The 27,964-nt window shown below is 44.2% G+C and overlaps 1 protein-coding gene across 4 annotated transcripts in view; it reads left to right on the top strand.

The window, feature by feature from the left end:
• The window catches only part of brf1b (BRF1 RNA polymerase III transcription initiation factor subunit b), a 330,710-nt gene that overhangs the window by 242,117 nt on the left and 60,629 nt on the right, over positions 1–27,964 (top strand). For all 4 annotated transcript variants that reach the window (XR_005946273.1, XM_041214348.1, XM_041214350.1 and 1 more), the window contains 4 exons: positions 19,114–19,175; positions 22,384–22,465; positions 24,064–24,119; positions 27,031–27,305. Coding sequence is in view for 3 of the 4 variants with exons in the window: in XM_041214348.1 (XP_041070282.1) it covers positions 19,114–19,175; positions 22,384–22,465; positions 24,064–24,119; positions 27,031–27,305 (475 nt within the window). In the remaining variant the exon portion in view is untranslated. The remainder of the gene's footprint in view (positions 1–19,113; positions 19,176–22,383; positions 22,466–24,063; positions 24,120–27,030; positions 27,306–27,964) is intronic.

Raw genomic sequence — 27,964 nt, 5'->3', positions numbered from 1 at the left:
GATAGACAGTTAACCCTCGAGGCAGGTTTTATTTGTGATATCTGAAATATTAGTTGGGAATATATTGAATGTGGGACACAGCAATGTTGTGATGTAATTAGACTCCAGAGACTTCATCTCATGCCCAATACAAAGGACAGTTTCTGCGGGGAAGCTACGCTCCGTGGGCCAAACAAAAACAACCTTGTCCATGAAATAGTCTTCATATTAGATCTTGATGTTTGGCTGAATGAGGACCCCTTTTACCACATAGGAACTAACATGGATTGCTATCATAAGCTCCCGATCGCTTTGATAAATACAGTAACACTGATAGACAGTAAGGCTCATGCTACAACCATGAAGTAAGTTATGAATTAAATTTATTAAGAAATAAAATTAGTAGTAAAATGAATCATAGTGATTCCCTTACAAAATCTATTACAGAACAATGAAGCAACTCAGAGCTTACATGGACCTTGAAACTAATGTTCCTCATAAGAACTAACACCCAGTAGACCAAGTTTTATATGTGAAATTGGATATCCATAAACTTCCACTAGATCCTGGTGAAGTAGATGCTTACTAAAGAGCATGGATAGATAATTACACCCTTTCTTTTCTTTGAAGTCCAAACTGGGACATAGTCTGATCAAAAGGGAATCTTTAAGAATTAGTGAGGAACTGTAACAAAAAGACGGGCATTACCACATGGAATCAATCAAAGCTGACCCACTACCATTGTCAAATTTATGTTTCAAAGGCAGAGAATCTGCCTGACAAATATCATCAGGCAAACGATTCATAATACACCTTCAGGCCAAAGCGGAGGCAAGCATCTGGTAAACAGATCCCCTCTTGTTAGGGTGGACGGTCACAGTGAATGGCCCTGGCCCGTTTTCCCATTAGACCAGTTGTGAAAGTGAGCAAGAGGGAGTTGTCTTGTTGGACTTCTGTATAGCGGGAGTGCATTGTAAATTATCCTGTCTGGATCCATACATTGGGTGGATGTGTGGGTGAGGATCTGTTGGAATTCTACACAATGGATTGGGAAGTTTTCCTACTGGGAGTGAATGGGAGGATTGGGGGCTCTTATCTTGGGATTCTGATAAATAGAGCTTACATGGACACTGAATGTAAGTTGATCTGTATGGGTTCTATACAATGATAATGAATGATGTGGTTGGTTGTCCTGTAGGGATTTTATACAGTTGGAGTGAATGAGACGATTGCCCTCTTGCATTCGCTATAGTGGAAGTAATTGCGTGGGGGGGGGGAGGTGATGTGATTGTTTAAGGTGGGAGGAAAAGAAAGTCGGTCTGTTGATATCCTTTTCAGTGGAGTGAATTTTTAAACATCATTCTCAGGATGTGAGTATCACTGGCAAAACTGGCATTTATTACCCAACCCTGGTTGCCCTGGTTTGATACAACTGAGTGACCATCCTAGGCCATTTCAGAAGACCGTTAAGTCACCATGTTGGTAAAGGGGCTGGTGATTATACAGGCTAGACCAGGTAAGGACACCAGATAACTTCTCTTAAATGACATTAGCCAATCTGCCAGCTTCATAGTCACTTTTACCAATACAGGCTTTTCATTTCCGGACTTTTAAAACCAAGTTCAGGTTCTCCAACTGTTCATAGTGAGATTTGAAGTATCAGTTTTTTGGGTTATTGGCCTGGGCCTCTAGATTACCGGTCCAATAACTGAGGGGGTGATAAATGAGGGGGTGAATTGTCCTGCTAGGCAGAATAGGAGCTTATCCAATTATTTGCTTTCTTTCTGTTCCCATGTCTTAGCTTCCTTCCAGCCCTGATGCAGCTGAATTTGATTCTGTACCGTTCTTTGATTCTAAACCCTAGAACTCAATCGATGGACGTGTCATGCCCTGTCAAGGGCTGTTTTAAAAATTAGATCATGAAGGGAAATGATGGTTGAAATTATCTTGTTTTTCTCCTGCTCATTCATTTTCTTAAATAGTTCTGGCTTGCTGACTGTTGTTATCAGAGGCACCTAATTGCTGGCCGTGTGGGAGAGTTTAATTAATGCGTGCAGATGCAATGACACAAAACATCAGGTTATTTACTTCATCGGTGCTGATGTCAAAGCAGCGCTGTAAAGTGTTGCTTGGATCTTATTTCATTTGGAAAACAGCTTGTGAAGCTGTTCCATCATCTTCCCCCAGTGGCTAGATTAGTGAATGCAGCACTATGCTATGCAAAACAGAAAGTTGCACGTTTGATCCCCAGCTGATCTCAACCAGGAAGCACAGCGGTCAATTTGTGCACAGCAAGGTCCCACAAACTGGACTGAGATACATGACCGGATAATCTGTTTTTTGCGATGTGTTGAGGGATAAGTATTGGCCACAGGACAGAACACCCTGCTGTTGTCTGGTACCGTGTGAGTGAGCAAGCAGAAAGGGCTTTGGTTTAAAATCTCATCCAAAAGAGGGCACCTGTGGCAGTGCAGTACTCCCTTGGTGTTGCACTGGATGTCAGCCTGGATTATCCACTCATGGAGTGGGACTTTGATCCCATGACCTTCTGACTCAAGCGAGAGTGAAATAACAATGGCTGACAACAGGTTAAGAAGGATTTCTGTATCTAATCCACATTCAGTGACCTCTGCTAGATATGTGTGTGGGGGAAACATTGAATACAAACCATCTCAGGGAACACAGTAACTCCTCATGGTGGGCAGGACACCTTTAGGTGATATGCAAGAGTGGAGAGCAGAAAATGAATTGGTCAGAACTCATTGTAACTGAAAACAAATGCTTTTTATAAGCAATGAGCACTGATGACTTAACTGTGGTGATTCGAGGTTCTGTAAAGCTTAGCTGCTATTTTTAACAGAGGTGGATGCAGAATGTCCTTGTACAGATTTTGTTAGAGCTTTCTAATAGGAACTGACTCCTGCTGTAAGCACATTGCAGCAAGTAACAACCGTTAAACCTTGTCAGATTTGGCGTGCTGAACAGATAGGGTACACACCAGGTAAAACAGGGACAGTTTACTCCCATCTGGTACTGCGCGGCCTGTGTGTGACTGTGTCAGTGACAGTACTCAGCAGAAAGGAATAATTACGACTGCTTTGTACAAACCATGCCTTCAGTATCCACCCTCACCTATCCCTCTTCGTCCTGCCTAGTGTCTGTCTTTCCCCTTGTTAAACTGTCAGGGGCGATTTTTTTAGTGAGCTGTGTTACTTAAATGCTGTTGTTTTTAAAAGAGGGAGTTTAAGTTTTTTTTATCATCTAGAGCTATTTTCAATGTCATCGTCTCCCCCCCCCACCCTCCTAAATCTGGAGTTTTATTGGTGTTTTTGTTCTCTTTCATTTTAAAAAGTGAAGCCTGAGAAAGGAATGTGAGAATGAGTTTTTTGATGGAGAATTGCAGGAGAAAATCACTTTGCACTTACCATGAGGTTGATGAACCCATGGAAGGTTGTGCTAATTCAACTAAAAATGAAGATCTGTGCTTCAAGACTGACTTGCAGAAGTGTTGCATTATTGGCGAGGCTGACCTTTGGGTTAATTATGAAGTCAATCCCTGTCTCTCTGTTGAGCTGGTTGTTGAAGGTACCTGAATACTTGAAGGCAAGCAGGGAGTTCTCCTGATGTAGGTAAGCGTGTACTGGAAAAACACTTTCCTTCAGCCAAAAGGGGCGCAGATTCACAAATCATCAATAAATGGCAGCTGAGGCCATTAAAATGCAAACAAGTTATTGGGGTTCATTTCTAGAGGAATAGAATTGACTAGTAGAAAAGTTTCTACTCTTAAAAGTGTGGGTCCAGATAGCAAGTGGGATCTCAGAGAACCTTAGTTAGATCGCACTTGGAAAACTGTGCATAGTTCTGATCTTATTATAACTAGGATATAGAGGCACTAGGGAAAGTGGGAAAATGATGTTGCCTGCCCGGTGCCAGGGTGAGGGACATCTGTGACTGGCTATATTGGAGAGGGAGGGGGAGGATCCAGTTGTTGTGGTCCACATCGGGACAAATAACATAGGTAAGACTAAGAAAGAGGACCTGTTTGGGGATTATCAGGAACTAGGAACTAAATTAAAGAACAGGTCCTCAAGGGTTATAATCTCCAGATTTCTACCTGAACCACGTGCAAATTGGCATAGGGACGCGAGAATAAGGGAAGTAAACACATGGCTAAAGGAGTGGTGCGGGAAAGAGTGGTTCCATTTCGTGGGGCACTGGCATCAGTATTGGAACAGGAGGGATATGAACTGTTGGGACGGTCTCCACCTGAACCGATCTGGGACCAATGTTCTAGCGAAAAGGGTAAATAGGGTGGTCAGCAGGACTTTAAACTAGAAAGTGGGGGGGGGGGAAAACTCCAAGAAGTATGACTAATGGGAAACAAAGCAGCAGGTTAGCGTGTGGGGGGGGTGGATTCAACTTCATGGAAAATTATGAAAAAAACTGAAAAGAAAGGAGAGCCCAGGAGAGGCTGTTAAAGTCTCCAGAACACACAATAGGACAGAGTGTTTGGAAAGGGCTAGGAATCTAACTTCAAGCACATCAGATAAAGGGACGACAATGAAAAAGGGGACGGGAAATACAGGACTGAAGGTGTTGGATCTGAATGCACGCAGTATACGAAATAAGGTAAATGAGCTTGTGGCGCAGATTGAAATTGGCAGGTATGATGTGGTGGGCATCACGGAGACATGGCTGCAAGGGGATCAGGACTGGGAGCTAAATATCCAAGGATATACATCCTATCGAAAAGATAGGCAGGTCGGCAGAGGGGGTGGGGTTGCTTTGTTAGTAAGAAATGAAATTAAATCGATAGCAAGAAATGACGTAAGGTCAGATGATGTAGAATCTGTGTGGGTAGAGTTGAGGAACCGCAAAGGTAAAAAAACCATAATGGGAGTTATGTACAGGCCCCCGAACAGTAGTCAGAATGTGGGGCACAAGATACACCAGGAGATAGAAAAGGCGTGTAAGAAAGGCAAGGTTACAGCGATCATGGGGGATTTCAATATGCAGGTAGACTGGGAAAATCAGGTTGGTAGTGGATCCCAAGAAAAGAAATTTGTGGAATGTCTACGAGATGGCTTTTTGGAGCAGCTTGTGGTGGAGCCCACTAGGGAACAGGCAATTCTAGACTTAGTGATGTGTAATGAGGCAGATTTGATAAGGGAGCTTAAGGTGAAGGAACCCTTAGGAGGAAGTGACCATAATATGATAGAATTTACCCTGCAATTTGAGAGGAAAAAGCTGGAATCAGATGTATTGGTATTACAGTTGCATAAAGGCAACTACAGAGGCATGAGGGAGGAGCTGGCCAGAGTTGACTGGGAGATGAGCCTAGCAGGAAAGACAGTGGAACAGCAATGGCAGGAGTTTCTGGGAGTAATTTGGGAGACACAGCAAAAATTCATCCCTAGGAAGAAGAAGCATACTAAAGGGAGGACGAGGCAACCATGGCTGACAAGGGAAGTGAGGGACAGCATAAAAGCTAAAGAGAAAGCATACAATGCAGCGAAGAGCAGTGGGAAACCGGGGGATTGGGAAACCTACAAAGACCAACAGAGGACAACTAAAAAAGAAATAAGGAGGGAGAAGATTAAATATGAGGGTAAACTAGCCAGTAATATAAAAGAAGATGGCAAGAGTTTTTTTAGATATATAAAGGATAAGAGAGAGGCAAAAGTGGACATTGGGCTGCTGGAAAATGACGCTGGAGAAGTAGTAGTGGGGAACAAAGAAATGGCAGAGGAACTGAATAGGTACTTTGCATCAGTCTTCACTGTGGAAGACACGAGTAACATCCCCAAAGTTCAAGAGAGTCAGGGGGCAGAGGTGAGTATGGTGGCCATTACCAAGGAGAAGGTGCTAGGGAAACTGAAAGGTCTGAAGGTGGATAAATCACCTGGGCCAGATGGATTACACCCCAGAGTTCTGAAGATGGATAGCTGAAGAGATAGTGGAGGCATCGTGGTGATCTTTCAGGAATCACTGGAGTCAGGGAGGGTCCCAGAGGACTGGAAAATCGCTAATGTAACCCCCCTGTTTAAGAAGGGAGCGAGGCAAAAGATGGGAAATTACAGGCCAATTAGCCTGACCTCAGTCGTTGGTAAGATTTTAGAGTCCATTATTAAGGATGAGATTTCAGAATACTTGGAAGTGCATGGTAAAATAGGGCAAAGTCAGCATGGTTTTATCAAGGGGAGATCATGCCTGACAAATCTGTTAGAATTCTTTGAGGAGGTAACGAGTAGGTTAGACAAAGGAGAGCCAATGAATTTTATCAACTTGGACTTCCAGCAGGCCTTTGACAAGGTGCCGCACAGGAGGCTGCTCAGTAAGATAAGAGCCCATGGTATTAGAGGCAAGGTACTAGCATGGATAGAAGATTGGCTGTCTGGCAGGAGGCAGAGAGTGGGGATAAGGGGGTCCTTCTCAGGATGGCGGCCGGTGACATTGGAGTTCCGCAGGGGTCAGTGTTGGGACCACAACTTTTCATTTTATACATTAATGATCTAGATGAAGGAACTGAGGGCATCCTGGCCAAGTCTGCAGATGATGCAAAGATAGGTGCAGGGACAGGTAGTATTGAGGAGGCGGAGAGGCTGCAGAAGAACTTGGACAGGTTAGGAGAATGGGCAAAGAAGTGGCAGATGGAATACAGTGTTGGGAAGTATGAGGTCATGCACTTTGGTAGGAAGAATAGAGGCATAGACTATTTTCTAAATGGGGAGAGAATTCAGAAATCTGGAGTGCAAAGGGACTTGGGAGTCCTAGTCCAGGATTCTCTTAAGGTTAACTTGCAAGTTGCGTCGGTAGTTAGGAAGGCAAATGCAAGGTTGGCATTTATTTCAAGAGGACTAGAACATAAAAGCAGGGATGTGCTGCTGAGGTTTTATAAGGCTCTGGTCAGACCACATTTAGAATATTGTGAGCAATTTTGGGCCCCATATCTCAGGAAGGATGTTCTGGCCCTGGAGAGGGTCCAGAGGAGGTTCACGAGAACGATCCCAGGAATGAAACATATGAGGAACGTTTGAGGACTCTGGGTCTCTACTCGATGGAGTTTAGGAGGATGAGGGGGGATCTGATTGAAACTTACAGAATACTGAAAGGCCTGGATAGAGTGGACATGGGGAAGATGTTTCCGATAGTAGGAGAGACTAGGACCCGAGGGCACAGCCTCAGAGTAAAGGGAAGACCTTTTAGAACAGAGATGAAAAGAAACTTCTTTAGCCAGAGAGTGGTGAATCTATGTAATTCATTGCCACAGAAGGCTGTGGAGGCCAGGTCATTGAGTGTATTTAAGACCGAGATAGATAGGTTCTTGATTGGTAAGGGGGTCAAAGGTTACGGGGAGAAGGCGGGAGAATGGGGTTGAGAAACTTATCAGCCATGATTGAATGGCAGAGCAGACTCAATGGGCCGAATGGCCTAATTTCTGCTCCTAGGTCTTATCGTTTTATGGTCTAACTGAAAGGTTGTAACTATCAGGAAAGACACAATTAGCTGGGGCTCTTTACTCTATAAAAAGAAAGGGTGACCTAATCTTTCAAGTTATGCAAGGATTTGATAGGGTAGACATAAAGATGATGTTTGCATATGTGGAGAAGACCAAAATTAGGGGCCATAAATTTAAGATAGTCACTAATAAATCCAATAGGGAATTCACGAAAGTCTTCTTTAGTCAGAAAGTGCTGGGAATATGGAACTCTCCACCACATGGAATGGTTGTGGTAAATACCTTCCCTTTTAGAGTATCTCTGTTAAATAAGTACATGGGAGGGAAAGGGCTAGAGCCGTGAGTCGCAACCCTCAATAGGGTACTGGAACAAAATTTTGGGGTCGCAAGTTCTGAGGCTGTAACGGCGTCTGTGGAGCAGAGACTCTGTTAGGAAAGACCTGGGACCAGCTCTGAGGCCCCATGATACAGACACCTGGATTTTTTTTCTCTCCCGGCTCGCAGTAAGTTGGGAGGGGAATGAACAAGCTTCACACCGGAAGCCTCCGTGTCTGCCCTGAATTCACCTGATTATTTTTGTTTGGTTTGCTCAGAGGGGAGGGCACTGAGTGAGCTTGGCACAGGCAGCCTCAGCCTCCGTGTCTGTTGTGAGCGTACTCAATGTTTGTTTTGGCTTGCGCTTTGCTGGGGAGAGGAGGTGAGTGAACCTTCACGTGATCCCACTCCAGGTCACCTCAGTCAATGGGAATTCCAATTGGAAGATTTGAAGTCTCACTAAGGCTCAGTCAGTTTGATAAAATTTTCACAAAATCATTTAAATTTAAGATCACTGATTCTTGCATGTGTAAAGCTTTTGCAACCTTTAACAATTAAATATTGAAGGTTACTGTCTTGCTGTTTCATTTTTGGTGCTGTCGGTGCCCACCCTCCCCGCTTCACTTAGGGGTCACACCGAGTCTGACGCATTAGAATGGGATCACAAATGTTTGGGCAGCACTGGGCTAGAGGGTTATGCCCATGGGTTGTGTTGATGTAGGGTGGGAGTAGGCTTGTGCGGTGCATAAAAACCAGCATTGTCATCATAAGTCACTTGAACTCAAGGTTGTACCAAATGACCTGCAAATTCTATGTAATTTTAAACAAAATTCTGTTACTTCAGGGAAAGTCATGCTTAACACTAATGTCATAGGATTTATCAATGTATGGCATCTCACAGTCATGCTCATAAGTCATGAGAAGGTGCAGGTCATATTGAATACTTGTGTCTTTTTGTCCGTCACACTGTCTTGTGCTCTCAGTCTCACATATGCATACTCACTCATACATACATTTAGTGAAAGAAGGTGATTCAAGATGCATGCAGATCTCTTTGCTGTTGGTGAGAAGCCTCATCCATCCCCATTCTCAGCAAGTTTTTCAACAGCAGAATCGTATCATCTTTGAAAGCTATATCTCTGTAGGGGAAAGAGCTGTAGCATCAAAGTGTTCTTCACGTGGACCCTGCATTGTCACTGACCCAAGGCAGCAGAGTCACCAAAACTCTCCTTGGAGCTACCAGGTCACTCCAGAGACAAAAATAAAGGTTGATGTCGCTGGCTTTTGCTTTGGGCCTGTCATGTGAACTCTGGGTTTTGCTGCTGCTGAGTTATACAAAAAGTCAGCAGACAAGAGTCACAAATACAATCTTGCACCAACTGCAAAGGGCCAGTTAGGAAATGGTACGGGCAAAGCCAGTTTTTAAAATATATACGGATGTGGGCAATGCCAGCATTTACTGCCCATCCGTGGCTGATTGAGAAGATGATGGTGGACCTTTTTGAACCGCTGCACGTGTGATGAAGGTACTCTCACGAATGCTGTCAGGTAGAGTTCCACGATTTTGACCCGGTGATGATGAAGGAATGACCAATATATTTTCAGGTTGAAGTGTTATGTGTGACTTGGAGGTGATGGTGTTCTCATGTGCCTGCTGCTTTTGTTCTGCTAGGTGCAAGTCATGGATTTAGAAGATGCTGCCGAAAAGCCTTAGCAAGTTGCTGCAGTCCATTCTGTGGATGGTATACAGTGCAGCCATGATGCTCTGGTAGAGGGGCTGCCTGTCAGATGGACTGCTTTGTCCTGGGTTGTGTTGAGCTTTGTGAATACCGCCGAGTAAGTTGATGAGGCAAGACCAGAGAGATGGTCCCTCTTGCTGCTCGTTTTAAACACCCAATATTTATACTTGGCTACAGAAACAAAAATAAATGGCAAAATCCCCTTGTTGGAATGAAGATTTTTAACTATGCCCTGCAGTGCTGTCCTGTTAGGGTGGAAATCCGAGCCCTTAGTCGCAGCTACTTCGAAATCTGAAGCTTGCTAAACCCAAAGTGTACTACACCAGGTGGTAATATATACGCTTTCAAAATGCTGCTTACATCAGATATATATAGAATAGTAAAAGACATTAGCGAATAATAGATACCGAGAGCATAATTGCACAAGGCAATCCTACCCTTGTAACTCAATCAAAGAGCTAGGGCGATGTCACAAACCCCCTAGAGCAAATATCAATAGATTTGTTAAGCCACCTGAATCCCAAGGTTGGATTACTGCCTATAATGCACTCCCAGCCTTCAAGGAGTTTTAAACTATCTGTATTTTATTTTGTTTATGTAAAAAATATTAATTTATTGATGGATAGTTATATTAGATGTCACATGCTAGGCAGTGACTTTGAATTTATATAATGTCTTATCACACCTTTCGACACATCTTGGAGCATTTCACAAACGTCAGGTTGCCTTGGAGTGCAGTAACTTAAGCTGGCAAATGCGGTGCCATTTCTCACATAGCAAGCCTGACAGTGATGAAGTAAATGATCAGTAAGCATGGACTGTTCTTGAGGGTTTAGCAGCATGTAGACTGACCCGCCTGTGAGGTGGGTTCTGCCAGATTGTGGATTTGGTTCCTTTACAATCGCTGCAACATGTTGCACCCTTTGTAGTTCAGGCTGCAGTTTTGTACAATTCATCAGGTCAATTTTAATCCTCCTGTAAATTTGGAATATATTTAGTCATTTAGAACTATAGAAATTTCAGAACAGAAAGATGCTGTTTGAACTCACCACTAACTGTGCCAATGCTGCCTCCACATCAAAGCCAGCTACTAGAATTCCTTTTTCCTGCTTGTTACTCTTCAGAACTTTTCCTCTTGAAATGTTTATTTGATTGCTTCTTAAATTTTGGAATTCTCTTCCTTAACCTCCCTTTCTCTCTTTTTTTCCTCTTAAGGCAGTCTTTTTAAAACTTGCGTCTTGGACCAAGCTTTTGGTCATCTCTGCTAGTATCTCCTTCAGCTTGCTGTCAGTTTTTCTGGGCAAGTGTCATGATTGACTTGACTCCATTAAACTCTTTTGTTGACCTATTCCATAATCCAGTAAACCTTTACATGTAAATACACTGTTTCCCATGGTAATGATCCTATACTTCTACCTCCTTGTTACTGATACAACAACCAGTGGAAATAAGGTACTATCAACTGAGACAAATTGTAGCATTCTTATGACCATTCTAACTGAAATCGGTCCCTCTATTCTGCAGTAGTACCTCATCGCCTTCAGAATCTTCCCCTGACAGCACAGTTGAGATTGGGAACTCTTGAGTGTGAGGATTCGCAGGCACGGGACCATGTCTTATGGCACCATGTATTAGAAGTCACCTGCTAGGCAGTGACTTTGCCACGAATTTTATGTGTCACTGGTTACTTGACAGCTGCATAGTAACATTGTTTAATGTAAAACAAGCAGTTGTTCCCATTATGCTGATTTCAAGCTATTGACATATTTTTATGCTGGCAAGGCCTTTTGGTAGCGCTCTAGCACTGAGCCAGTTCAAGTTCCGTTGCAGGCCGCAGGCACATAAACTAGCCTGACACGCTGGTGCCGTACTGACCTTCGTTTATTTGGACGAGGAATTAACCTGAGACCCAGTCTGTTCACGTGGGTGTTAAAGATCCCATGGCACTATACAACGTGCATTTATCCCTCAATGAACACCATCAAAACTTGTGTATTGCTGAAAAAAGAGGCATTTTGTCAAAGCTCACCAGAACAATCCATAAGAATACCAATTTAAGGGAAAATAACAATTTATATTGTATGAGAAGAGAGTGCTGATTGGTTGGTAGAGGTGTTGCCATGGAGAATGCACCAGTTGATGGTAACTGACAGTGAATTGTCCTGAAGAGTCGAGACAAAAAGTTTTGATAAAGTGTCTTTTTTTTTCAGCAATACTCAAGTTCTGTACTACCAAATGACTAATTCTATACCATCAAAACAGGTGATTCATCCCCTCTTGCTGTAATGTGGGACTTTGCTGTGTGAAGATTAGTTGTCATGTTCACAGTTTCTATGCATTAAATCTAATCCATTGGTTGTATAGCACTTTGGGATGTCTTGAGGATATGACTGAAGTGCATTATTTTCTAGAGTGGTATGAAATACAGAGGGCTTTAGACTGATTGCTGCTGTAACATTGAATCTGTGCAGATTCTTTCAGATAATGTCTTCCTTGAAAATGATTGGTGATTACATGTTAAAGACATGAAAGACAGAGAAACCTGTGGGTGATGTGTCCTCAGCCCAGCCATCTTCAGCTGCTTCATCAATGAGCTTCCCTCCAATATAAAGTCAGAAGCGGAGATGTTCGCTGATGATTGAACAATGCTCAGCACCATTCACGACTCTTCAGATATTGAAGCAGCCTCTGTCCGTATGCAGCAAGACCTGGACAATATTCATACTCCGGCTGACAAGTGGCAAGTAACATTCGTGCCACACAAGTGCCAGACAATGACCATCCCCAGCAAGAGAGGATCCAGCCATCTCCCCTCGACATTCAATGGCATTACCTTCGCTGAATCCCCCACAATCAACATCTAGAAAATTAACTGGACCAGCTATATAAATACTGCGGCTACAAGAGCAGGTCAGATGCTAGAAACCCTGTGGAGAGTAATTCACCTTCTGACTCCCCAAAGCCTGTCCACAATCTACAAGGCACAAGCCAGGAGTATCTTTGGAAAAGTACAGCTCCAACAACACTCAAGAAGCTCTGCACCATCCAGGACAAAGCAGGCTGCTTGATCAGCATCCCATCCAACACCTTCAACATCCACTTCCTCCACCACCAATGCAGAATGGCAGCAGTGTGTACCAACTACAAGATGCACTGCAGCAGCTCACCAAGGATCCTTCAATAGCACTTCCAAACCCATGAACTCTATGACCTAGAAGGACAAGGGCAGCAGATAGATGGGAACACCACCGCCTACAAGTTCCCCTCCAAGCCACACACCATTCTGACTTGGATCTATATCGCCGCTCCTTCACTGACGCTGGGTTAAAATACTGAAACTCCACAGACACAAACACATGCCCCCCGAATGGCCTGTTTCCACGTTGTAACTCTATTTAATTTTATGCCCCTAAGGAACAGATGACTTTCAAACCCGTGAATAATTTTTAAGGACTCCAGCTGCACAAGGCCACATCTGAAGCGTCTTCTACTCTCCTCCTTCATAATTGCAAAAGAACTACAAACCAGCCTTTGCTTCAGCCCTTCGATCACATTTCACTGCCTGGCTTTTGATTTGTTTTCAAGAGATTTTTTTTCTTAATTAGAGAAATTGAAATTCCACAAGACAACTCTGAGGTTTTTGCTTGGGAATAGGGATCATGCAGTTTTAATGAGACTGGGAATGGTTTGCACTAAAGCATGGGAGGAGCTGAATGACAGAGTCGCAAACCCTGCTGTCTGCGAAAGTTCTTTTTGGGTTTTTCTTTTGGATGTGCTGGGTAGATTTGTTTAAGGGGCTTTAGCATTCCAACTAAACAGACCGCAGCCTGTGGAAAGTCAACCCGCCGCCCCACCCAGCACGCACAGAAATTAGTGGAGAGCCTGGGCTGAGTGTTTGGATAGATTTTATGCTGATGGTAACAAGGAGCTGGCTGATACCTCTCTATGTTATTGCATTGGAAGTAGCTCACTGGAGATGTGGCGGTGGCTGCAAATGGAAATTCTTCCCTCAGTTGGCGCGTCCTCCCTCTTTCAGATGAGATGTTAAACCGAGAGCCCACCTGATGTAAGAGTTCCCACAGCCACTATCCAAAAAAAGAGCAGGGGGATTATTCCCAGTCTCCTGGCCGATATTTATCCCTCAATCAGTACCTGAAACAGATTATCTGGCCATTGTCATATCGCTATTTGTCGGAGCTTGCTGTGTGCAAATTGACTGTCACGTTTCCTGCATTATGATAGTACAAAAAGTACCTCATTAATTGTAAGGCACTTTTAGGTTAGCTCCTTGAGCCCTTGGGGCAAGACATGCCACAGTACTTCACCTGTCCACAGTTTTTGCATCACCAGCTAATGAAGACTCTCACCAGCACTGCAGGAAAGTTGCAAGTTTTACCACTGTAGATATTTCTGTCTTGAGGCCAGTGGTGTAAAATCCATCACTGTGTAAATAAGGAGGATTCCAGTGCACTGAGAGCCCCAGAAATCCAACTGTAGAGGAGGCTTTCTGTCCTCCAATACCAGAGTTGTGTCTCCAACCCTGTACCCAAAAATACCAGGAGCAGCAACCTCTGTCCCCCTTGTATTGTTTTGAACTATTTTTTAAAACCCATCATCCCCTTTTCACAAGATTCTTTATTTTAATGTTTGTTTAACATTTTATTTGTTGTATGTTTTTCTTTATTAAAAAAAGGAAAGACTTTTGTGATCTGTCTTCCGATCATTGGGCCCTTAGCAGCAGTGAGTGACTGCTGGGCAATGGGGCCTACTGTTCTGCTAGAATACACAGGGGAGTCTTTAATAGATGTTCAAAGTGGAGTAAGCTACATCTGGGGAGAGGATAAGGAACCAGCATGGGACCAGTAGATAATGACATTCGATTGTGCTGTAAGGCTGCAGTTAATCTGTCCTCCCTTTTATTTAATCTCAGCTATTCTTTTCTATATCTCTACAGAAAGTATTCAGTAGACTGCGTGACTGATGAATTCTTTAACTAACTTGTATAATTTATAAAATAACCATAATTTAGGGTACGGTGCTCTGTTCTGGCCTCCGTATTACAACAAACGATACAGAGGCATTGGGAAGGTGCAAAATGATTTACAAGAGTAATACCAGAGCTGAGAGATTACATCTAGCAGCAACGATTGAACAAGCTGGGTCTCTGTCTAGAAATGGGATGACCTGATAGAGACCTTCAAAATTATGGTGGAGTTTGATAGGGTAGATGAAGAGAAGGTATTTCCACTTTGATGGGGGAACCAAAACGATCATCCATAAACAGAAGCTAGTCACTAATAAATCTAAAGGGAAAAGTCTTTACCCAGAGTGTGGTGGGAATATAGAACTTGCTGCCATGTACAGCAATTTATCATTTATCTATTGCCTACAAATACACTAGACGACCATACAGATGCATTTAAGGGCGAACTAGATAAGTACATGAAGGAGAAAGGAATGGAAGGATATGCTGATAGGGTGTGATAAAGTTGCGTTGGCAGAGGTTTCTGTGGAGTATAAACACCAGCATGAACCTGTTGGGCTGAGTGGCCTGTTTCAGTGTTATAAATATTATGTAACTCTACAAAGTTAGGTAAAGTGCCTGTATTTTTGAAGCGAGCCCCACTCACCCCCACCCCCACCCCAAGCCTGATGCAGAGTAGGAGTGTGGCTGTGTGGGGGATAGGGCAGGGAGTGTGGAGAAGTGGACCTGTGACAATGCTGAGGTGTGACTCGAGCCACGTTACGATGATGCTGCGCTGATTCCTGCCTGAGTACAGGATGAGTGGTGAGGAAACTGGCGAGGCAGGAGCAGGAGTCTGCCGGACACCTGAGAGAACAATCCCTGCACTAAAGGGAGTTATTGAGGAGTGGGCGGGGGGGTCCGGGGGAAATTGGGGAAAGGGGAGGGCACAGTTCACCTGACCTGCTTCTGGCCAGGGTCCCGCCTTCGGTCAGCTCCCACTAATGGCTCAGATACTGCATGCCACTGTTGCGATCTGTAGCATAAAAACATGTTGGGGCCGGTCCATGTTATGCCATCATACCCTAACATGTTGATATGAGTGAAGTCCCCATCAGGCAGCCTTGATGCTGCCATGTTAAAATGGCAGAGAGTAATAACATAATAGGTAGTGCTTGACCTCCATTTGAACCTACAGCCTGCCCATTCTGTCCAGGCACATTGGATTGACATCATAGAATTAAATCACCCAGTGTGGAAGGAGACTATTCGTCCATCGTGCTTGTGCCAGCTCTTTGAAAGAGTGACCCAATTAGTCCCTCTTACTCTGCTTTTTCCCCATAGCCCTGCAAAAAAATTCCTTTACAAGTATTTAGCCAATTGTTTTCAAAGTTACTATGGAATCTGCTTCCACCACCCTTTGAGGCAGTGCATTCCAACTCATTATTAACTCAGTCTCACTGGGAACACCACCAGCTAGAAGTTTCCCTCCAAGTCAATCACCATCCTGACTTGGAAATATATCGGCCGTTCCTTCACTGTGGCTGGGTCAAAATCCTGGAACTCCCCTTCCTAACAGCACTGTGGGTGTACCTACACCACATGGACTGCGGTGGTTCAAGAAGGCAGCTCACCACCACCTTCTCAAGGGGCAACTAGGGATGGGCAATAAATGCTGGCCTAGCCAGTGACGTCCACATTCCATGAATGAATTAAAAAAAAATGAAATTAGACGCAAACTTTTCTCCCTCTCACTTAAGGTGCAACCAAACCCCTCAATTAGATACCAACGTGTAACTCGCTTCTGGGAATCAGTTATTCCACATACATCCCACCCTACCTCCAGACCCCTCAATTACAGATCCAGCCTGGAAACCATTCCTAGGTTTTCGTTGTTCTATTTTTCACAATGGGAATACGTTTCCTCCCTTAGTTTTTGAAGTGCACTCTGTTCTCACTCTTGTATTTGAAAATGCTGACTCTGGCTTTCCTCAAAGGAAAGCTCCTCCTGGCAGGATCAGTGCTCACCATAATAGGACTGCTTAGAAAGCTGGCTGTCTTCAAAAATAAAACAGAGAGTCTTAATCTGTTCGCAGTGTACAGCTTGCATTTCAAAGCCAGGTAAGGTCCTGTTGTACCTGCAGCTGGAATGAATCTGTATTCAATTACTGTGATATTTCACTGCTGTCCCCTGAAGCATTGGCCCATAGAAAGAATTAGGAGCGCTACACCTGTTCAGAATTAATCACCGGTGCAGCCCATTCACTGTTAACATCAATAAGATACACATCAATGTTGAAACTCCAAATCCCCACTTGCAACAATTCTCCCATCTCCCACTTGTCTCCCCGCCCCCCCCCACAAAATAAATACTTTTACAAAACAAAGGAAAATTGTTGGTTTATTATAATGGTGGGGGGGAAGATTTAATATCTTGGTTGACTTTTAATTTGGCTATTGAACAATGAACGGGCTTTTGAAAATGTACTCCCAGCCCACCATTGGCCATTGTTACAATTTCATGCATGCGCTGTCCTGTTGTCTCACATTTCGCGATCGGAACTTGATATCTCAGTGGGTTGCACAGTGTGTTACCAAGCCTTCCAGCTCCCTGAGGTGGACAGGGGAGAGAGGCAAACTGAACTCCTTTATTTTTCTCGTCATTTGTCTGTAAGCAGAGGTGATTTGATTTCTGAAATAGGCTACAGCATGTTTCCCCAAACCCCCCTCAAATTGGAGAAGTAAATTTTAAAGTGACTCGCAGCATACTTTCTTTAGGGTTAAATCAGAAGTATTGTTAATTCATACGTTCACACCCAGTGGATGGTCATTGCAAATACACACACTCACACTCACACACACTCACAAAAAGGAGATAGAAAAGAAAACCGTTTTTACAATCAGGAATAACTTAACCATATCTTTGGGGGTTTTTTTTGTTTTATCGGTTCACGTGAATGTCAGAGCCCGGTGAGAGTTCCTTCATGTAGGAGTTATGGTTCAGGCAGGTTCAGCTAGCTGAAAGCAGGAGTTACGGAATTCCTTTAAAGTTGTTGATAGGCGCAGCAAAATGAGGTTGGTATCCAGAGATTTGGTCCACTCTACAGGCTATGGCAAGAATCATCCAGGGAATCTGCGAGGAGGTTTAGACTTGAGGTAGGCTTTGTTGTCAGCCCGGAGTCCTGCTTTAGTGTCGACAGGCTGGATGTTAACAGCAGACTGCACTGGGAGTCCAGGAATGTAACATTAAAACTTTCCAAAAGCCAGAGGAGCTTGGGTCTTGTGGTGTTTCCCATTGATGAGTCAGTTTCATGTAAACAATCAATTTCTATGTCTCTGGTCAAAATCCATTGTTCACATTAGGGCATAGATGTTGGCTGTTGGTGCCTCCACAGGTATAATGAGTTTCAATGACTCTGTCTTTGTTATAAGTTCAGGCTGGGGAGACAGACTGTTTGCTGCTTCCTCATTTCGTTGATTGTAATAGGCCCACACAATGATAGGCGTGAGATTCCACAAGGAGGAGTGTTAACTTTCTCCTGTAATTATTGCTGGATGTTTTCAGAACTGAAGCCAACTTGCAAACCATGTGATTTGTAGCAGCCATGTTTTTGGTCCAGCAAAGTCCATTTTTTAAATAGGCAGAAAGTAAAGTTGGATTTAAACAGTTCATGTAGCAGAAGGGTTATCCTGTAGGGTTTGATCTAAATGATGATCTAAATAAAGACTAAGTAAGGGTAAGTAACCAGATGATATGAGCTTCAAGTGATTGACAAAACAATCAGAGGTGACAGGTGACCGAGGATTTGGAATGTGCTGCCTGATAGAGCGGTGGAGGCAGTTTCAATAATAGGTTTCAAATTGGAACCAGTAAAATACTTGAAAGAGAAAAAAATTCAGGGATCTGGGAGGAGCTGGGGAGTGGGACAAACTGCATTCAAAAGAGCCAGTGCAGACTTTGTAGGCCAAATGGCCTTCAGTGCCATTCTATTCTATGGTTCTATCATTCAGCTTCAGTGTCCCCTTGGAGAAATCAGCCAGGGTTCCTACTCCTGGACCCCAGTGAGTGGTCCTGTTTAGAGGTTTTTCATGTGAATGAGGCACACAGATATGTTCACTCGAACTTGATAGCCCAGCATGGGTGGGTGAGCTGACTCAGCTGCAGGTGTTCAAACTCGCAAGATATCCACCCAGATGAACCACTGGAGCACAGCCAGTCTCCATGAAAACATATATTTCGGCTTCCATTCCCCATGGTCACTCACCTCCCTATCTCTGTACTCAACCCTACAATGCTCCCGAGAACTCCACACTTCTCCAATTCTTGCCTCTTGTCCACGCCCCACTCCCTTTGTCCCAGCATTGACGGCTGTGCCTTCAGCTGTCTGGACCTTAAGCTCTGGAATTCCCTCCCTAAACCTCTTGGTCCTTAAAACCTACCTCTTTGACCAATCTTTTGGCCACCTTCCTAATATTTTCTTTGGCTTGTTAGCTTTTTGTCCATTAATGTTCCTGTGAAGTGTCTGGAGACCTCTTTTACTATAAATAGAGGTTCTTTATAATTACAAGTTGTTGTTGATTGAGACTAGCTAGATGAGCACACGCTGGCACCTTCAGTGAATGAACTGAACAGGTGTTTTTATTCTCTCTCCTCGCAGGCATTGATCCTCAGAAAGGTGAACTGGACTTGAATGGCATCGATGACAATGAAATCGATAGGGTAAGCTCATTCTGCAGCCCGTATGACTGGAAATATGAGATTGTAGATCACCTTATGTAAGAAAAGGTAAAACGAGCAATTCTCTCACCATCTGCAGCAGCTAGCTGTCAGAGAATCTGGTTTCAGCACTGTAGTCACATTTGATGGTTTCTCTTTTCTTTTTGTAGGCACTCATTTGGGAAAAAGTAACTTTATACAATAGTTTTTTGTTATTCATCCAAATTACTATATCAAGATGGGATTGCGCAGTGTGCTCAGAACAATAGCTTTTCATCTCGAGGGAGCTGGGTTCTGGTCCGGCTGGGCAGATAAGGAGTAAATCATAACTTGCACTCTCTCACACTCCCTCTCTCCTTCACCTACTTCTCTCAAACACATTGGTGAGACCACATCTTGAACACTGTGTGCAGTTTTGGTCTCCTTATTTAAGGAAAGATGTAAATGCTTTGGAGGCAGTTTAAAAGGAGGTTTACTGGATTGATATAAAAACAGAAAATGCTGGAAAAACTCAGCAGGTCTGACAGCATCTGTGGAGAGAGAAACAGAGTTAATGTTTCCAGTCCGCGTGACTTCTTCAGAGCCTGAGAGAAGGTGTGATACAGCTGGGGCTGCAAAGACTCTCCTGCTGATTTAACTTTTCCTATCTGAGTTACTGCTCGTCAAGACTGCCATCTCACCAAATGGACTCAAAACATTAACTCGGTTTCTCTCCCCACAGATGCTGTCAGACCTGCTGAGTTTTTCCAGCGTTTTCTATTTTGATTCAGATTTCCAGCATCCGCAGTATTTTGCTTTTACTAGGTTGATACCTGGAATGAGCGGGTTGTCATATAAGGAAAGGTTAGACAGACTGGGCTTATTTCCACTGTTGTTTAAAAGAGTGAGGGGCGACTTGATTGAAGTATATAAGATCCTGAATGGTACTGACAAGGTGGACATGGAAAGGATGTTTCCTCTTGTGGGAGAGTCCAGAACTAGGGGCCACTGTTTTAAAATTAGGGGGTCACCCTTTTAGGACAGAAATGAGGAGAATTTTTTTCTCTGAGGGGTCTGCGACTTTGGAATTCTCTGCTTCCAAAGGCAGTGGAGGTGGGGGTCATTGAATATTTTTAAGGCCGAGGTAGATAGATTCTTGATCGGCAAGGGAATCAAAGGTTATCGGGGGTAGATGGGAATGTGGAAATCAAAACACAAATGGATCAGCCGTGAACTTATTGAATGGCGGAGCAGGCTTGAGGGGCCGAATGGCCTACTCCTGTCTCCTATTCCATATGTTTGCACTCTCCATCCCACTTTGTATCCCATGCTCTGTATCTGACCCTGTAAACTACCAGCTTTTGAAGGTTGCTGGTGACACTGGATAAGAGTAGGAAAAGCTTAATTTCCTAGCACTGACACCCATCACTTAATGAACATTGTGCATCATGCAGAATAATACATTCTCTTGGTTTACATCTTTGTATCGTCATTGAAACTAGTTGCATTTAGATAGCAACATGGTTTTTGGAAGTACCAAGGCCACAACACATGAGCTTAGTTATTGTCATTTGGTGAGATGGCAGTCATGACAAGCAGTAACTCAGATAGGAAAAGTTAAATCACCAGGAGGGTCTTTGCACCCCCAACTGCATTGCACCTTCTTGTAGCTAGCTACTGTTTGGAATTGGCAAAGAATTGCAGGCAGATCATTTACTTGCTATTCTCTTGCCTGCATTCCAAATTTCATCATCCTGCTCTCCCATCACCCCTGTGCTTGCTGACTTGCATTGTCTCCTGGTCTGGCTACATCTTGATTTTAAAATTCCCATCCTGGTTTGGGCCATGGGTTTACCTCTCCCTGTCTCTGGAATCTTCCCCCAGCCCAATGCCCTTCCCTGATACTTATCCATCTAGTTGTAGCCAGGGAGAGAGAATCACCTACAATAGCCTCTCTTCCCACTCCTGGACCGTTCCCTCTGGAGTGTCCTATCTATGGCCTCCTCATTTACATGCTTCCCCCCGGTGACATCATCTGAAAACACGTTAGTTTCCACGTGTATGCTGATGATACCCAGCTCTGCTTCATCAAAACCCCCTTAACTGTTTATAAATTATCAGAATGCTTGTCCAACATCTTGTACTAGATGAGCAGAAATTTCCTTCATTTAAGTATTGAGAGGAAGGAAGCCATTGGCTTTGGTACCCAACACAAACTCTGTTCTTTAGCCCCTGACTCCATCCCCCTCCCTGGTAACTGTCTGAGGCTGAATCAGATTGCTTGCAACCGTAATGTCATGTGTGACCCCGAGGTGAGTTTCCAAGCCCACATCCACGCCATCACTAAGATCACCTATTTCCACTTCTGTAGCATTGTTCGACTCTGCACCTGCCTCAGCTCATCATTCACGGAAATAGTGCGGGAAAGTGGCATTGAGGTAGCTGATCAGCCACAATCTAATTGAATGGCGGAGCAGGCTTGATGGGCCTAATGGCCTACTGCTGTTCCTATGTTCCTATTGCCTAAATCAGCTACAGGCTTGACTATTCCAATGCACTTCTGGCTGCTCTCCCACATTCTAGCCTCTGTAAACTTGAGGTCATCCAAACCCCTGCTGCCCATGTCCTCAATCGCATCAAATCTTGCCACCTGTGGAGCCATCCCTGTGCTCACTGACCTACATTGGCTCCAGGTTAAGCAATGCATTGATTTTAAAATTATCATCCTTGTTTTCAGATACCTCCATGGCCTTATCCCTTCCTGTCTCTAATCTCCCTGAGTCCGACAACTGTCTGAGATACCTATTCTCCTTCATTTCAGTCCTGTGCATCCCAGATTTTAAGCAGTCTATAATTAGTGACTGTACCTTCAGCTGCTGAGGCCCTACGCTGAGGGATTCCCTCCCTAAAGCCCTCCCTCTCTCACCTTTTTGATCAAGCTTTTAGTGACCTGTCCTAATATCTGCTCATGTGGCATAAAATTTTGTTGGATAATGCTCTTGTGAAGAGCCTTAAGATACCTTACTACGTTAAAGGAACTGGAGAAAGAGAAGTTGTAGTAGAGGTTTAATGGAACTTTATGACAGAATTTCACCGAATGACAATGTGTCTTCGTTTCTCTGTCAGAATGCTGTGCACTGCAGCTTTTTCGCATTAGCCACATTGAAACTTCAGCAGCTCATTGTGCAGTTGACCTTCAGCTATGATCATATCTTGTATATTTTCTGTGCAGTATCTACTGAACGAGAAGGAGGTGGAAATGAAAACTGAGCTGTGGCTGAGGGAAAATGCAGATTACCTGAAGGAACAAAAGGGTAAGTGTGCCCGAGGAGGGCGGAAAAGAACAGGAAGGACGGAGAGAAGTTGGAGAGCTGAACCTCAGGGGAATACCTTGCTAAGGACAAGGGTCGAACAAGGAGATCTTTATCGCCTCTCCGTTTCTCATCAAACTGCATGATCTCTCTTAAATTGAGCTCAATCCCGAGTGTAATTCCAAATGCTCCTTTTCTGAAATAAAAGTAAAGTATCCTGCAGGTCAGTGAGCATCTATAGACAGGAGAGGCCAGCGAACACTCTGGGTGCTGAAACTCCATTGGAATTCATCCGGAGTGTTTCCATATGTTGACGAGCTGCTTATCTACAGCATTTTCTGTTTCACGTTTTCAGCAAGTGCTACTTATCTCCGCCTCTGGTTTTCTAAAACCATGTCAGCTGCTGTGCATTGCAAATTTTACTTATTTTTTGGGCTGGATAACATCTGGACAGTCAGAATATGGAATAAGCAATGGGCTGTGTGCTGTTACCGAGGATCTGACAGCTGCGCAGGACTGTGCTCATCCCACAGGGAATGGTTACACTTATTCAGGAAGTCGCAGTGGAGACGAGGGTGGCCAATTAACTCAGTCATAAGGGAAAAAGAAATGGGAATCCTACCCCATCTTTGTCCAACTGTTAAATGATTCCAGGGCCTTTGTCTCTCAATATTCAGTTCGGTTGGAGATCTGATCTATTACAATAGCAACTGCTCTTCAAAAATAGTTCTCAACTTGCTGTAAATCATTTTGGGATATCCTGAGGTTAAGACCGGCTCTTTAGAGATGAGAGTCTTCTTCGTTATAAAATGGCACTCGCGCATAACTAATAACAAACTCACCCAAGTGCCTGCAGCTCTGGTTTAAATAGCCGTTTGTTGAGAATCTATTTGACTATAGTAAACGTCATAACGGGAAAATGTCACCCAGCACCCAACCTCCCTCTGCTGAAGTCTCGCTGCTTTAACCTTGCTGTCCCGAAGTCTCACTGTTTGCAAATGTGAGGTGAGGAAAACCGGTTTCACACAGGAAATAATTAGGTTTTGGACTGCACTGCTTGGAACTGTGGTGGAGGCAGGTTCAATTGAGGCATTTTAAGAAGGCATTGGATGATTATTTAAATAGAAACAGTGTGTAGGGGTACAGGGAAAAAGCAGGAGATTGGCACTCAGTTGAAATGCTCAGAGAGCCGGTGCAGACACAATGGGCTGAATGGCCTCCTTCTACACTGTAACAATTCTGTGCTATGCGCACTTTCCAGCACAGACAATTGATTAGTAACGAGCCGGGACCCTGCCTGTGTCTCCTGGCCCAGACTTACTGAGTGCAACTGCAGTTCCCCCTGCTGTTGTGCCAGCTGAGGTCAGCCAGCTCACCACAAACCAGTGATGGAACCCATCACCATCTGAATCAAAAACAAAATATCGCAGATGCTGGAAATCAGAAATAAAAATGGAAAATGCTGGAAATACTCAGCAGATCAGCTAGCATCTGAGGAGATGGAACGTTTCAGGCTGTGACCTTTTATGCTACCCTGGGCAGTTTACCATTGGGAGGCTCACTCCTATATCCTGAAAATAATCTTCATATTTTCTTTGCAGAAAAGGAAGAACGGATAGCGAAAGAGAAAGAGCTTGGGATTTATAAAGAGCAGAAGGTAATTTTTACTGGAGTGATTTCACTAACTGAGGTCCCCAAGCTATAGTTCTATGGAATCGCATATATTTGCATCTTTAAATTTAACTGCTTCATCATTAAATTTTACTGATTCCTTATTTCACCATATCCTACAGGCTGTTCCACTGAGTGTCATTTGTTGACAGATAATAATGGTGATGTTATCAACTTAATAGTCCCTCAACAACTGTGCAAGCTTTCCTAATGTGTGTTTGTTTCTCTTTCTTTATAACTCTGTCTCTACTTGCTCTCTCTATCACCTTCACACTCTATCTGTGCTCTTGCTGTCAGTCTGGCGCACTCTCTGTGTCCGATACTCAGTCTGTGTCCAGTGCCCCCCCGCCTCTCTCACTCTCTCTCTCTGGCACCCACCACCCTCTATCTTTCATTCACACTCCTCTGGCACCTCACTCTCTCTGGTGCGCATGTGCTCCTTCCCTCTCCCTCTGGCGCACGCACTCTTTCCCTCTCTCTGGCGCCCGTGTTCTTCTCCTCTCTCTGGCGTGCACTTTCTCTCTCTCTGACACATGCTCTCTCACTTCCCTGGTGCTCGTGTCCACTGTCTCTCTCTCTCTCCCTCTGACACATGTTCTCTCTCCCTCCATGTTTGTCTACCTCTATCTCTCTCTCCCCCCAGCCCATGCGTCCCTAAATATCTGTCTGTCCAATGATGAATCCTGAGACAGATACAGATGAGAAAAGCTATTTGCATGTTCATTTCTATCCAGAAAAAACTAACAGTGCCTGGTTTTCCTAACAATCAATCTTTCTTTTGCCTGCATTCTCTCTTACCCTCACCCCCTTCTTGACTACTTTATCATCCTTACTTTATCCATTACCCCTGAATTTTTAGCTGTCTTATTCCTCATAAGCTCTAGTTGTTCTGATCACACTCCCTTTATTCTCACTGTGTTGAAATCAAGAGAGTTTGCAGTTTACTACTTTTCCCTAATACTTTTTTGGAATCTTCAAACTAGTTTTCTGTGACAGACACAATTATCAGACATTGAAAACCCAAGCTTGCTGTCTCTTAGTTACCTGGTTGTTATTTTTCAAACCTTGGTGTTTCTCCTATTTCTCAATGTCAAAGAAACAATAAACCAGAGATGAAGTGCCAATTCTAAAAGAACACTGAAGAATCTATCCAGAATTTTAAACGTTTTCCTTCCTTCCAAAGCACTCGTTACTGACCTCCCACATTCTACCCTCTGTGAACTTGAAGTCATCCAAAGCTCTGCTGCCCATAACCTAACTTGCACCAAGTCCTATTCACTTATCACTCTGTGCTCACTGATCTACATTGGCTCCCGGGTAAGCCATATCGTGATTTTAAAATTCTCATCCTAGTTTCCATATCCGTCAGTGGCCTCATCCTTTGCTATCTCTGCAGTCTCCTCCAGCCCCACAACTCTCTGAGCTGTCTGTGCTCCTCCAATTCTGGCATCATGAACATCCTCGATTTTAATTGATCCATTATTGGTGGCCATGCTTTCAGCTGCCAAAACTCTTTTGCTCCCTTTCTAAACATTTTCACCTCTCTACCTCTCTCTCCTCCTACAAGATGGTCCTTAAACTCTCCTCTTTGACCAAGCCTTTGCCCATCTCAGAATCACAGAGTTGTTCTGGCGCAGAAGGAGACCATTTGGCCCATCTTGCACCGGCCCTCCAAATGAGCAACTCGCCTAATTCCATTCTCCCACCTTCCCTTTCGTATAGTCTAATTCCCTTTTGAATGCTTCAGTTGAACCTTCCTCCACCACACAGTCAGGCAGAGCATTCCAGACCCTAACCACCCACCGTGTGAAAAAGTTTTTCCTCATATCCCTTTTGCTCCTTTTACTAATTACTTCAAATCTGTGCCCTCTCGTTCTCGATCCTTTCACGAGTGGGAACAGTTTTTCCCCATCTGCTTTGTCCGGACCCCTCATGACTTTGAATACCTCCATCAACTCTCCTCTCAGCCGCCTTTTCTCCAAGAAAAATAGTCCCAACCATCTAATCTAATATCTCCTCATTTGGCTTGGTGCCAGAATTTGTTTCATAATGCTCCTGTGAAGCACCTTGAGATGTTTTATTACATTAAAGACAAGGGGCGGGGCCTGCTCGCCGACAGGAAAATGACGTGGGATGACATTGGGAGGAACCCCCGGCATCATCCCAGTCCCTTTAAATACTCAGGAAGGCAGGAGGACAGCGAAATCAGCTGTGGGCCCGCCGACCTGTCAATGGCCAATTGAGGCTATTGACAGGCTCATTAAGATCATTAAAGGACCTGCCCGTCCAACCTTAAAGCTGGCGGACAGGCCAGGAGCCCCAGCGGGTTTCTGATAAAACATGAAACCTCATCCACTGGCGGGATGAGGCTTCATGTCCGTTTTTAAAAAGTTTATTAAAGTTTATGTGTTTCTTATTAACATGTCCCATCTCGGTGTGACATTGTCACATGAGGGGGGACATGTTAATAATTTTAATATTTTTTTTATTTTTGGAGTTTTTTTTTAACCTGTCAGTAATCTCCCTGAGACAGCACTTACTCTCAGGGAGCAGTGCGATCGTTCGTGCGAATGAGTGAACGAGCGCACTTTGACAGATGGGAATACTCCTCCTTCCCCCCCTCTCACCCCCATACAGTCCACTTCCTGTCGGGCAGGCCGCTGGGTGGGCCTTAATTGGCCCGCCCGCTCAAAATGGCGGCGGGCCCCGTTTCGGCGGTGGGGGTCGGCTGCCCGCCCACTGCCAAACCGGTGAGGCCCGCACGCCCACCACGGGCAAAATCCTGCCCACCGTATAAATATAAGTTGCTCTTGCTCGTTGCCTGGACGATAACCCTTTTCCTTTGAGTAAGTTGGAGCAGGGAATTTATTGTCAATAATTCTCCATTTCTTTCAAAGCCCAGAAAATCATCTAAGAAACGCGAGCCAATCCGAGCCAGCACAGCAGGGGAGGCCATAGAAAAAATGCTGGAGCAGAAAAAGATTTCGAGCAAGATAAACTACGATGTGCTGAGGGATCTGAACAGCAAGGGGAGCAGCACACCAACTCGAGAGGAAAACGACAGCAGTAACCGCGGTGGCAATAACAGCCGTGGTAAGAAGGGGCCAGCTCAGCGAAAGTCAGCCGCAAACTCCCGAAGCCTGGCCACACCAGTCAACAACCTGGGCAAGAGGTACCGTTATGCTACTCATGCAGAATAGTACAGGCATGTCAGCTTAATCCACTGTTAAATGCTACATTACTGTAACGTCACCTTACATTGCAAAAAATGAGACTGGGCTTTCTGATTTGATCAACAGGCACACTTGCTTTTTCCCCAATGGTAGGGCTTATAGGGAAAGAGACAAGTGGAGTGTGACTAATTGGATACCTCTTTCAAAGAGACGACATATGCGCGATGGGCCACTATGTCCTCTTCCTATGCTGTGTGATTCTATGATGATGTTGCGTTAAGCTGTGCAGTCGAGGAACGTATCCGTTTCAATTTTCAGTTTATGAATAGTTGGTTCACGTTGGCTGGCAGGGTGGTAGAGGTGTTTGTCAGCCGCAGTGCCTGATTTAGGGTAAAAGAATCCTAGCCAGAGTCTTCTCCCACTCAAGGGAAATAAAACTTTCAAGATTCCGAGAGAGAAGGTGATAACTAACAGCCAGTGTTTGGAAGTAGGTGATGGATCCTCTAGTGCCCATCAATCAGGGTGCAGGACCTTCCTCAACCCTGCATCCCAATTAAATGACGAGAGGTTACTCTTTGGTGTGGCACTCTTGACTGTAGAAGGTATCTGTGATGATTTATGTTGTGCGACAGGTTCAAGTGTTTTGCAGAGAGAGAGA

This window comes from Carcharodon carcharias, chromosome 20 (assembly GCF_017639515.1).
Source record: "Carcharodon carcharias isolate sCarCar2 chromosome 20, sCarCar2.pri, whole genome shotgun sequence".
Taxonomy (NCBI): domain Eukaryota; kingdom Metazoa; phylum Chordata; class Chondrichthyes; order Lamniformes; family Lamnidae; genus Carcharodon; species Carcharodon carcharias.
Note: the sequence above shows the minus strand (reverse complement) of the source record. Positions and strands in the feature narration are given on the sequence as shown.